General features: G+C 39.6%; 1 protein-coding gene across 1 annotated transcript in view; it reads left to right on the top strand.

Annotated features, from left to right (window-relative positions):
• The window catches only part of dsg2l (desmoglein 2 like), a 41159-nt gene that overhangs the window by 5046 nt on the left and 22359 nt on the right, over positions 1-13754 (top strand). The window contains exons 3-4 of the mRNA XM_079876062.1: positions 1534-1689; positions 2723-2864. Of these exons, the coding sequence (XP_079732188.1) occupies positions 1534-1689; positions 2723-2864 (298 nt within the window). The remainder of the gene's footprint in view (positions 1-1533; positions 1690-2722; positions 2865-13754) is intronic.

Genomic DNA, 13754 nt, shown 5'->3' with positions numbered 1-13754 from the left:
ACGTCCTATCATTGGTTGAACCAGAAGTTGACACGTCAGACTGTTGTATGCTTATAGACCATAAAGCCAATGCATCACACTCACCAACAATCGCTTTTGCTTTACTTTAGCTAAAGAACCGAACTCGCTAGAGTGCACACTATTGGGGATCTGTGTTGCAGATTTGACACATTTGTCAGAAGGAAACCTTTATAGTCGTTGCAGCAAAAGACACAAGTCTCATCATGTACTTCAAATCTGAGAATAATTTCTTTAGATGATGGCGCTATGTATTCTTTTTTTCTTTATGTAAGACTTTCTTTTTGTGCAAACCAAAGAAACTGTGAGGAATGAACTGAAATAGTTTATTTCTGCTGACTGGTGCTGTAAGGACAGAATTTCCAAACACAACTTTTGCCCACAGTGCAAATGTAACAATGAGCAATTTGCAAATAAAATGATTTAATTTGTTAAATATTTAAGCATAAAATATTTAAGTAATATTTAACCTTTTCAAAAATGTATCCACACTTTGAATATCAGGTAGGCTATTGCTTAATTCAATTCAGATTTATTTCTATAGCACTTTTCACAGTTTTGCATGGTTGCAAAGCAGCTTTACATAGGCAACATATAGAAAGTAGATACAGAAGTAAAGATATGTAATTATGACAAATAAAGAAAAAACAACATAGCCTATAGTCAGTTTGAAATAGTGAAAAAAAAATCATGTATGCCTACCTGATCAGAGGTTTGTTACTTTAGTGTATTCCTAATACACTCCAATGCACCTACTGTAGTGCATCTTTTCCCATTAAAGGAAATTTAATGTCAAATAAAATGTCAAATACTCTCTGTGGTCATTAAAAAAATCCCAAAAAAGAGTAGGGGTATAACCCCGGCATCCTGGCCAAATTTGCCCCTTGGCCTCTGTCCATCATGGCCTCCTAATCATCCCCATATACACTGATTGGCAGTAAGATGGTGTGTGGTGGGCATTCTGGCGCAATAAAAGTGTGTTATCAGTATAATAGTAATGTATGTTAAACACTCTTACAGTGTAATTGAATTGCAATTGTAATGTCACCAAAAAATATTTGAAGTTTATGCTGAGTGAATTCTAATTCAATTTTTGAATTCTATTTCAAAACTAAAAAACAAGAGTATATTTAAAGTGTACTTGAGGAGGCCTATACTTGGAATAGTTCCACTTTAGCACAAACAAGTATATTAAATACAACTTTAATTGAACTTCAGCACTGCTTTTGTACAACTAAAATGCATTTAATACAAAATTAGTTTTTCCAATTTAGCAGACTTTAAGTATACCAATGTATAGCATGCCACAAATACATTTAGTTATACTAATTAGTACATGCAAATAAATTGTGCTTAAGTATACTATCTTTTCACTAGGGAACACTTCAGGTTTTTTTTTATTAAATAGAGCAACAGGAAATAATGAGAATCTCTCCAGATCAAAAAATTATAAGCACTTTTCCAGATGCTCCTTTTTTAAACCCATATTAAAGAATGACATTTATTTGATTTCAGATCCGTTCAGACGAGGAGACCAGGACAAGTATCCGATATTCACTGAGTGGATCAGGGGCGGACCAGCCCCCCGTCAACCTGTTCATTGTTAACAAGGAGAATGGCTTGGTCAGGATCACTGGAGTGTTGGACAGAGAGAAAACTCCCATTTATTACGTGAGCAGCCCTTTCATCTTTCATGCACGCCTATAAACGTTTATTGCATGGGTGTCTGTCCTTCCCTGAGTAATCTATGAAAGTGTACTGATGACTCAGTATGAAAGATAGCAGCTCGCAGCAACATTTCACAGGAGAGCTTCATTGTCATGAAGTGGCGAATGTCATGCATTCTGTCTGAATGACAAGATCACTAAATGAGGTGCGGCTCATACTTAGCCTTAGCACACGTTAAAGAGAGGGAAAGTAAAGTCTGTGCGAAAGAAATAATGATACGTTAATAAGTTCAAATTTAAGTTGAAATGAAACAAGAATAAATGTGGGGCTTGATTTTGTCCATGGGGAATTGATTGAATGGTTGTGGTTTGCTATTGGTGGATCTCATTTGAGTGACAGGTTGCCTGCAAGAGGGAGGGGAAGATATTCTTATTAAATATTACGTGGTATAAAAAAAAAAAACCTAGTATACTTTGGACTCAAGCCGTGAGTTAAATATGTTGATTTACACAGCTTACATGAACATGATCATCACTAGGCGACAAATGAGTTGCTTATCAAAGTGAAGCTAGCTAATGTGAAGGGATAGAGAGAGTTTGTGCTTGTGGATCAGAGTTCACACACTTCAACCGAGCAGATAAACAGCATTTACTGAGAGGAGATCTGATTGGGGAGCTTTTATGATATTCTGATACTTTTAGCACACCCTGGTTTATCCTCTCTATCAGGACTGCCTATCATATTTTAGTTCATTTGACGGGGTGTCATGTCATTTGTGTTGCATTGTTCTCATTGAATGCCGTTTTGGAAAACATATTTGTTATGGGAGGATGATGTGTAAGAGTAAGGAGTAAGGGTGGGGAAATATGAATGCCTGCCAATAAATAAGAATTTATACTGAAAAATGAATGGCTGATGATAAACATTAAGTTGCCAAATAGTTTGTGAGAATATATCCAATTTCACAACTTAACTTTCATGTCACCAAAAACCAGTTTGAACATGTTGAAATGTTTGGTGATTTCCTGTATTCCAGCTTCGAGGGGTGGCAAAGTTTCTGGATGGGAGTAAAGCTGAGAAGGATATTGAGTTAAGAATCGTGGTGCAGGATGAGAATGACTGCACTCCTGTGTTCAACTTGACTTCAACTGGATCTGTTCCTGAGCTGAGCGCCATAGGTACTGGGATAATTCATGAAACTCATGAAATTGCTTCGATCATTTGAAGTGTTCAAATTGTTTGTACAGCTGACTAAATGAAGAGTTGCATTATGAATTAGATTCATGATTTGTCAGGCTAGTGGTCTAAGTTTCATTTAAAGGTGACGTGGGTTTAAAAAAAACAACCTAAATGTGCATGCAACATTACCATAACTCATCAACATGGCAGAAAAAGTGACGGGTAACAGAACATTCTCATTTTCCACTAGATATTTTCCACTACATCTCATCAGCAATTTCGCTTTTAGCACGCTCTGCAGCAGCTGACCACTAATGAGCGAATGTACAGTGACGTGACCAGATTCAAACTGTGCTTTCGCGCTATGGCTGGCGCTGAGCCAAAGACAGATGTGCTCAGCGCTTGTCATATATCACAACTATTCAGTGTTTTTAACCACATAATGTTTATTTTAGGTTTCAGACATTTAAATACAAATAATTTGCAGCAAAACAATACATTTATAGTTTGTAAAATACACAATGGTGTCTATGGAAGCAGCAATAACAATCCATTCAAATATATTTGCCGACGTGTTTTATTCATATCAGATACACTGTGTTAGTAACTATAAAGTTTACTCTATTCTTCTCCCAGTTCACCGGCCACTTACTTTCATGTATTTCAGGAGAAACTGATGAATTCACGTGCTGTAATAAATCCAACAGTGATGCCGCCTCAACATCGTGAATGTCTGTCAGCCATCGCAATGGACTGTAAGACGCTTTGGATAAAAGTATGTAAATAGGGTTGGGCCGATAGACGATGCGTCTATCGGCCCAACCCTATTTACATACTTTTATCCAAAGTGTCTTACAGTTAAGCAATATAACAAGCGTTTAATCTTAAAAAGGCAATAAATACGCAAGTGCCAGTAATGCAAAGTTTCAGTCATCGTTCAAGATATTATAAGCTAGAACAAGGAATAATGAGAGCATAGAGATTTTTTTTTTTTTTTAGCAGGATGCAGTTAAGTGCTGTGAGTCCTTTCAAGCTACAATTGGAGGAGAATTTGCACCACTCCTAATGATTGATGAGGATGTTGAAGCTATGACAACTACCTTCAACACAGTCATGAGGGAAACTGCCAGAGACATCATTGGCCCCCATCGCTCAAAGAACAAACCTTGGGTTACAGAAGAGATTCTTGAAATGTGTGATACCCGGAGAAATCTCAAAACTAGGCACACAACTGTGGCAGCAGAATACCATGAAATCAATAAAAAGATCAGAAAAAGCATGAAAAAGGCTAAATAAGATTGGACAGGACAGCAGTGCTTAGAAATAGAGAATAGTTTGAAGAAAAACATCAGCAGAAAAGCATTCCAAACTGTGAAAGACCTAACTAAACAAAACAAAAAACTATCAAAAATCAGTTCCATACCAGGTAAAGACGGGAAATGCCTCACTGAGGAAAGCAACCCAGTGCTATGACAACAACACCGGCCCTCCTGGCCAATAAAACAGACCGGCCAGATTAGCCAATCCGGGCATGTCACTATTTGTCATTAACTTTGTCGGTAACACTTTAGAATACTGTATCTTACTTACTGCATAACTAATAAGGAATTATTGAGGAACTAATAGATAATTATTTATTAACACTTAAGTCACTACTGTTAACTACTAAGGAAGATGTGTTAACTAATTAGTATGTAATAGAATTGTATGATTGTGTTAAGTTTCAGTTAGTTAATCAATAACTAATGAATTATGTCATAACTCTTGAAGAACTATTATTAATTATCTATTAATTAATGTGCAAGAAAAATAACTAAGAAGTAACTACTAATGAACAGTCATACACAGTGGTTACTACAATAAACTGTTTTATTTTAGCAGTGGAGTGGTGGATGAAGTACACAAATCAAGTACTTGAGTAAAAGTACAGATAACCCAATAAAATATTACTCCAGTAAAATGATAAACTATTGGCCAATTCATTTTCAAAATTACCTTAGTAAATATACAAAGGTAATTACTTAAAAAGTAAAACGCACTGATCAATGTTTTTTATTTTATTTTCTAGCCAGTTTTAGTCATTCTTCAGCACTAATAAGAAAGATAAGTGCAGACATTTACTAGGCTATATATTGATCTGCAAATAAGCAAACTTTTTATTTAATTAGCAAAATGTATCATAATGTATGATAACTTATCTATTTTACAAAGGTTTAGATAATACCGTTAATAATGTGTTTTTTACAGTAAGTTTGATTTGAGTCAGAAGTATGTGGTAATTCTGTATTAATTACTAATGAGTTCCCTATATTCTCACTTTAGAATACTGTTCCAGGTTCCAAGTAATTCCTGAAGAATTATCTAATAATTATTTGTTAATTACCAATTAATTTCCTTATATGTTCACTTTAGAATACTGTTTCAGGTTATAAGTAGCCTAATTCCTGGATAATTATTTGATAATTATTTATTAATTACTAATGAGTTCCCTATATTCTCACTTTAGAATACTGTTCCAGGTTCCAAGTAATTCCTGAAGAATTATCTAATAATTATTTGTTAATTATCAATTAATTTCCTTATATGTTCACTTTAGAATACTGTTTCAGGTTATAAGTAGCCTAATTCCTGGATAATTTTTTGATAATTATTTATTAATTACTAATGAGTTCCCTATATTCTCACTTTAGAATACTGTTCCAGGTTCTAAGTAATTCCTGCAGAATTATTTGATAATTATTTATGAATTACAAATAAGTTCCCTATATTTTCAGTTTCCCTCAGTCATTGCCTCAAACATGAATTTACTCAATGGCATTCTATGCTGAGGAAAACAGACACACACAGTACTGTATATAAAATATAAAAACTAATCTGAGGTTAGTTTTGTATGACTGTTCATTAGTAGTTACTTCTTAGTTATTTTTCTTGAACCTTAATTAGTAGATAATTAGTAGTAGTTCTTCAAGAGTTATGACAGAATTCATTATTTATTGATTAACTAACTGTTACTTAACACAATCATAAAAATATATTACATACTGATTAGTTAACACATCTTCCTTAGTAGTTAACAGTAGTGAAGAAGTAGTTAATGAATAATTACCTATTAGTTCTTCAATAATTAATTATTAGTTATGCAGTAAGTAAGATACAGTATTCTAAAGTGTTACCACTTTGTCTTCTCAGCGCTTATCTCCATTCCAAACCTAGAGGATGTTTCATCCAGGTTTTCACTAAGGCGGCCAGCTCAGCTTCGCTACCAGCTAGTCCATCAATGTCGTCTGCAAATCGGAGATTGGTGATGTTTCTTACTCCAATGCTGACTGTGCCACAGTGGTTCTCTAGGGCATCACTCATGATGCAATCTAAATATATATTAAAGAGCGTGGGTGACAAAAGGCAACCTTGCCATACGCCTTCTGTTGTGCAGAACCACTGTCCCACAGAGCCCTAGGTGACTACTGCACTGCTGGCCTTATCAAACAGTCTGTGGCCAGTTGCATAAACTGTTAAGACTAGTCTTACAAGTTAGTCTTCCAATTTTATTCTTTAAGACTGTTAATAACTTTCTAAAGTCAGTAACATAAAAACGTAGATTGGTCTAATTTGACACCGAACAGTAAGACTGATTACCCCTAACTAACTTCTAGTAGATCATACTAGTTCTTAAGACACAGTCTTAACATAATGGCTATGTTTATGCAACTGGCCCCTGGTGTTGTTGGTTATCTTTTGTCCCATGGTGTACTTCTTCATTGTTGCCCATAAAGCATCATGCCAGACTCTGTCTCTGTGTTGCAAGTACTTTGGTACTTTGGTTCCACTCTATTCTTGATGAGTTCTGCTGGGATGTTGTCTACTCCAGCTGCCTTCCCACTCTTCAGCGAACTTACTGTTGCCTCAACCTCTTCTTTGAGAATGGGGAAGTTGTCATAATTTGAGGACTCTGATACCTCAAGCACTTCTGGGTGTCCTTTGGTCTGATGGTTATAGAGTTGATTGCCAGTACTCAGTCCATCTGCCTATAATGTCACTTTCCCTACATAGGCTCCAGTCACAGCTCAGCCCCACTATTTATTATTATTATTTTCTCGCAGCCCCACAAAAAAAAAGTCAGTTGTTAGAGATGTGCGAACAAAAAATATGAGATACAAAACACGGATAATAGTAGCCTTGGTGCAAAGGCGGCGCTGAAAAGGCCAGAATAATAAAAAATCTCTAGAAACTCAAGCGGCCAAATAGCCTACGAGTCAGGTCCGTACCCACCATTGAGGTCCCAGAGGTCCGTATACACAGAGGAGTGTATAATGAACGTTGTGAAATAATTGCCTAATATTAACTCTAATTTGGTGCAGCAATGATTCGCACATCGCGACGATAACAGACCTTCTCATCTGAGCTGCTTCAGCACTCAAAACCCGCTCGTCGGCAATGTCAAAATGTTTGAGATGACCAATCAAAGCAAGCGGGATTTATGTTCACAGAAGCACGAGCCGAGCATGAATCCCAATGCGATGCTTCATGAGATAAGATGCAAGTGGCTAAACTAAACAGCTGTTTTGGAAGGGGAGATTTACAGGTAAAGGTAAAGAGTCAAGTCAAGTCATCTTCATTTACAGTATATAGTGCTTTTTAGTCCAGGCAAAGTAACTCATTTTGGAGCCAAAAATAGAACTAATTGTAAAATAATTTTTTTCAGCATAGATCATTTCTATGAGGTGTCCAGAACAACATACTAAAAGTCCTAAGAAATCCTAGTTGAGGAAATAAGTGAAATTCTCATCAATCCGAAATGTGTGCCAATAAGGCCAGGCAACAATACATCCCAATGGGGCTATTTTTTCCCTTTACTCCTATCAAAATGAAACTTTACACAATGAAAGTACCCATGAAAAGTACACATTTTTGTATTACAAGTTTTTTTAAAAATGAATTTTAATATGCAAATGAGCTATACACTAATCGAATATGCCCAAAATACACCCAAATAGGCTTATTTTTTTCCTTTACTCCTACCACAATAAAACTTTACACAATGAAAGTCTACAAGAAAAGTAAAACATTTTGTATTAGAAGTTTATTTGAAAATGATATACTAATCGAATATGCCCAAAATACACCCTAATGGACTTATTTTTTCCCTACTCCTATCACAATCAAACCTCACAGAGTGAAAGTATACATGAAAAGTAACATTTCTGTTTTACAAGTTTCTTTGAAAAATCTATTTTAAATATGCAAATGAGCTCAACACTAGGCCTAATTGACTTATGGGTGAGAAACCATAAAATCACAAGTAGAAAAAACAGGGGCCAAATAACTAACACATTCATGTCCATGCAGTAAGTAAACCTATGCATAAACACGATAAATTTGAAGTCACTTGCCACACTAACCTGGGTCACTTGCCACAAAAGACTTATATTGACCTTAAGAATTGATTGCACAATCTTGCCTCCAGTTGCTTTCTAAATTCTTTTTCTTTTCTTTTTTTTTTTTTTGCGAACAAGCCTTACCTAATGACATTCCTCCACAGATAACATCAGAAGAAAGTCAGAATAGCCATCTTAGTCATTAGTAACGTGGTGAGATAAAATTTTGGGCTGGTAGATTTACAAATGATTGGTATTGTTGGTAAGATTACGAGATTACAGGCAGAAGTCATTCTTACCAACTAAACGATTCACTCTCACACAGAAGACAGATGAAAAACCAGATTGACAGACATTCCAGCTCTTTAAAATAATTTTGCCAGACACCAAAACTGTACAGTATGCTTGGGTCTGCCGAGTCTGCAAATGTCTATGTCTGCTGGGAACGTTTGGCCAAGTCTCCTGTCAGAGAGATCTTCAACTCCTACCTCCGGCGGAGCTTCGACCAGATCCCGAGGGAGGCTGGAGATATTGAGTCCGAGTGGACCATGTTCTTCACCTCCATTGTCGAAGCGGCCGCTCGGAGCAGTGACCGTAAGGTCTCCGGTGCCTGTCGAGGTGGCAATCCCTGAACCCGGTGGTGGACACCGGAAGTAAAGAATGCCGTCAAGCTGAAGAAGGAGTCCTATCGGGCCTGGTTGACTTGTGGGACTCCTGAGGCAGCTGACGGATACTGGCAGGCCAAGCGAACTGCAGCCCGGGTGGTTGTGGAGGCAAAAACTCCGGCCTGGGCGGAGTTTGGTGAGGCCATGGAGAAGGACTATCTACTAAAGAGATTCTGGCAAACCGTCCGGCTCCTCAGGAGGGGGAAGTAGTACCCTACCAACGCTGTCTACAGTAGAGGTGGGCAGCTGTTGACCTCAACTGGGGATGTCGTTGGACGGTGGAAGGAATACTTCAAAGATCTCCTCAATCCCTCACGTCTTCCATTGAGGAAGCAGAGGCTGGGGGCTCAGAGGTGGACTCATCCATCACCCAAGCTGAAGTCACCGAGGTAATCAAGAAACTCCTCGGTGGCAAGGCACCGGGGGTGGATGAGATCCGCCCTGAGTACCTCAAGTCTCTGGATGTTGTGGGGCTGTCTTGGCTGACACGCCTCTGCAGCATTGCGTGGCAGTCGAGGACAGTGCCTCTGGGATGGCAGACCGGGGTGGTGGTCCCTCTTTTTAAGAAGGGGGACCGGAGGGTGTGTTCCAACTACAGGGGGATCACACTTCTCAGCCTCCCTGGGAAAGTCTACGCCAGGGTACTGGAGAGGAGAATATGGCCGATAGTAGAACCTCGGATTCAGGAGGAACAGTGCGGTTTTCGTCCAGGCCGTGGAACACTGGACCAGCTCTATACCCTCTCCAGGGTGCTGGAGGGTTCATGGGAGTTTGCCCAACCAGTCCACATGTGCTTTGTGGATTTGGAGAAGGCATGCGACTGTGTCCCTCGCGGCGCCCTGTGGAGGGTGCTCCAGGAGTATGGGGTCCGGGGTCCTTTGCTAAGGGCTGTCCGGTCCCCGTACGACCGAAGCAGGAGCATGGTTCGCATTGCCGGCAGTAAGTCAGACTTCTTCCCGGTGCATGTTGGACTCTGGCAGGGCTGCCCTTTGTCGCTGGTTCTGTTCAGAATTTTTATGGACAGAATTTCTAGGCACAGCCAGGGGCCGGAGGGTGTCAGGTTTGGAGACAACACGATTTTGTCTCTGCTCTTTGCGGATGATGTTGTCGTGTTGGCCCCTTCAGACCAGGAACTTCAGCATGCACTGGGACGGTTTGCAGCCGAGTGTGAAGCGGCTGGGATGAGAATCAGCACCTCCAAATCCGAGGCCATGGTCCTCAGTTGGAAAAGGGTGGCTTGCCCACTTCAGGTTGGTGGAGAGTTCCTGCCTCAAGTGGGGGAGTTTAAGTATCTTGGGGTTTTGTTCACGAGTGAGGGAAGGATGGAATGGGAGATTGACAGACGGATCAGTGTAGCTTCTGCAGTAATGCGGTCGATGTACCGGTCTGTCGTGGTGAAGAAAGAGCTGAGTCGCAAGGCGGAGATCTCGATTTATCGGTCAATCTATGTTCCTACTCTCACCTATGAAAGGACAAGATCCCGGATACAAGCGACCGAAATGAGCTTTTTCCGCAGGGTGGCTGGGCGATCCCTTAGAGATAGGGTGAGAAGCTCGGTCACTCGGGAGGAGCTCAGAGTAGAGCCGCTGCTCCTCCACATCGAGAGGGGTCAGCTGAGGTGGCTCGGGCATCTGTTCCGGATGCCTCCTGGACGCCTTCCCGGGAAGGTGTTCCGGGCGCGTCCCACTGGGAAGAGACCCCGGGGAAGACCTAGGACACGCTGGGGAGACTATGTCCTCGGTGTCCCCCCGGAAGAGCTGGAGGAAGTGTCTAGGGGGAGGGAAGTCTGGGCATCTCTGCTTAGACTGCTGCCCCCGTGACCCGGCCCCGGATAAGTGGAAGAAGATGGTATGGTATGGTACCAAAACTGCTTCTCTTTTTGTAGTTAGCAAGTATTTCAGACCAGGCGGGCCACACATCAGACTTCAACCGTTTGTAAATTAGTTTTGCTGTGTTATGAGAAGCTAGCAACAGCAATATGTAGGTTAGTTAAAGAAAAAGAAAAAAGAAAATAAAATAAAAAACACCAAAAAGAAACCTCCCCTGTTGTTGCTACCTTGTCGTGGTTGGGAAGCTTGTGTGCCTCCGTGACCCTGAAGACTATACTGGCGGGGGTTATACCCCTGGCAGGTACTACCAAGCCAGGCAGTTTTCAGGTTAGATGCCAGTCTAAAAGCAGCATTGCCATCACCCATTGGCAGTAGGATGATTGGATGAAGATTGGGCCAATGTATTTGTCATACATATGAATGGTGTTTCTGCCTATGCAAATTAGGACATATTCAATAAGTGTGGTGCTCATGTGCATATTCAAATTCATTTAAAAAAAAAAAAACTTGTAATACAAAAAAGTTACTTTTCATGTATACTTTTACTATGTAAAGTTTTATTGTGGTAGGAGTAAAGGAAAAAATTAAGCCTATTTGGGTGTATTTTCGGCATATTCGATTAGTGTATAGCTCATTTGCATATTAAAATTCATTTTCAAAGAAACTTGTAATACAAAAATATTTACTTTTCATCGGTACTTTCATTGTGTACAGTTTTATTTTGATAGGAGTAAAGGAAAAAAATAGCCCCATTGGGATGTATTGTTGCCTGGCCTTATTGGCACACATTTCGGATTGATGAGAATTTAACATATTTCCTCAACTAGGATTTCTTAGGACTTTTAGTATGTTGTTCTGGACACCTCATAGAAATGATCTAAGCTGCAAAAAATTATTTTACAATTAGTCTGTCGTAAAACGCTATTTTGCCTATTTAGCGATTGTTTCAAAGCAGCTTCACATTGATAATAGGAAAGAGACCGAGAGAAGAAGAAAGAGAGAAGGACATGGAGATGAGAGAGGAGAGCAGGTAGCCCATTGCATACTGTGCCCAGAATGAGAATAAATTTATTACAATGGATTCCTATTTAACACAGATATACTGTATATGTTCTTTGCCAATGACAGTGGAAACTATAAGCTCAATTTAACAACACAAGCACACACACATTTGAATCATTTCTTATTTAAGGTCATTCCCGTTTTGAATATGTGATTGTGTATAGTCAACAATAAGTAGAAACATTCTGCATTTTCATTTTGTAGTGTGGATCATTCAATGCAACATTTAAACTGATTCTCATGTTTAAGGATCTGTTATATGCTTGACAAAATAATTTATGCTACTGCCCACTGACATGCTTTTAAAGCTACTGTTGTCAATTTTGTTGGCCTCCAAACACCTTAAAATGCACGTCGCGATCAGGAAAATCTACATTTTCTCGGAGGGAGAAACAATAAATTACAAGGCTGTACAGAAGAGTGCACTATTGCAGACTTATATACTGAGGTTTTAATTACATTATTTTAACATAGTCAGTTGAGAACTAAAGTGGGCCGGTCTAAGGCATGAAACTCCAGGGCTGAAATTGAGTCCCACTCCGGCCGTGAATAGTGACAAGCAGATAACTACAGATCAATTTAAGTCAGAGGATAAGAACTGGAAACTGTGAGTACCATACCATACCTGTATGGAGAGACAAAAATATCTCTCTAAAAACAAAAATCAGACTTCTGCATGCACATGTTCTCTCAATATTCATATATGCCTGTGAGTCCTGGACCCTCACAGTAGAGTTGCAACAAAGTATCCAGGCACTTGAAATGAGATGCTATAGAACCATCCTTGCCATCTCTTACAAGGACCATATCACAAACAAAACGATGAGAAACATCATTAGGCGCAAAGCTGGCCAGTATGAAGATCTCCTCACTGTAGTTATAAAGAAAAGGCTGGAGTGGTATGGACATGTTGTCATGTCAAAAATCTGTCCACAACAATCCTCCAAGGTAGCCTCCCAGGTCGCAGAAGACAAGGCAGACAGAGAAAGAAGTTGGCTGATAACATCAGAGAATGGACTATGAAAAGCTTTGCAGAGACACAGGCACTAGAACATGACCGAGACAAGTGGAGGGACCTGGTCAGATGTTCAACATCGCAGCGACCACACCAGGTCATGGGACTGATGATCATGAGTTAAGTGCTCTCGGAAGAGATGAGTTTCAACACAGAGATAAAGTAAAAACTTTCTCATGTGCTGCACTGAGATGGCTCACGGGAGGTAAACTTCAGTCCGATTGCCACTGGCCTTGAGCTCTGTGACAATTGGCTGAAGCCAGAGCCAGTGGTGAAAGTCTCTGTGCGTGGAGTCCCCACCTCGTTTTGGAGATCTCCGGTCTGCAGTTATATCTACTTGCAGACAGTAGACATCCAGTGGCATACATCAGTAGAAAGCTGTATCCAAGGGAGGTACGGTATTCCACCATTGAGAAGGAGTACCTGGCAGTGAAATGGGCCTTAGATACCTTCAGGTACTTTTTTGTAGAGAGTTTACCATTGAAACTGATCATCGACCATTACAGTGCATGGACAGAATGCAGGAGACCAGTGCTAGAATTACCCTCTGGTACCTTTCTATGCAGCCTTATAAGTTTAACATCCAGTATGTGCCCGGAAAAAGTAATACCACTGCTGACTTCCTCTCCCGCTTACCAGCATGAGATCTTAGGTAAGGGTGTGTGTGATGGCCAGGATTTATGCCACACATAATTCTTATACATTCATCTTTGCATTGATCAATAAATAAAAGGACATTACTATTTTGGTTTGTTTAAAGATCTTGTTTTTGAGTTAGTGCACAGGCTTACTCAAAGCCAGTTAAAACCAGTTGAAAATCTAAAATTGGCTAAAATGGGATTTTCTTTTTTTTTAAAGTTCATTTTTTAATTAAGATGACTTGCAATGTTTAGTACCTGGTGTGTTGTGGTAATGGACCAGCCTAGTGATGAAGAGATTCAAA

The sequence above is a fragment of the Squalius cephalus genome (assembly GCF_949319135.1).
Source record: "Squalius cephalus genome assembly, chromosome: 7".
NCBI classification, from domain to species: Eukaryota; Metazoa; Chordata; class Actinopteri; order Cypriniformes; family Leuciscidae; genus Squalius; species Squalius cephalus.
Note: the sequence above shows the minus strand (reverse complement) of the source record. Positions and strands in the feature narration are given on the sequence as shown.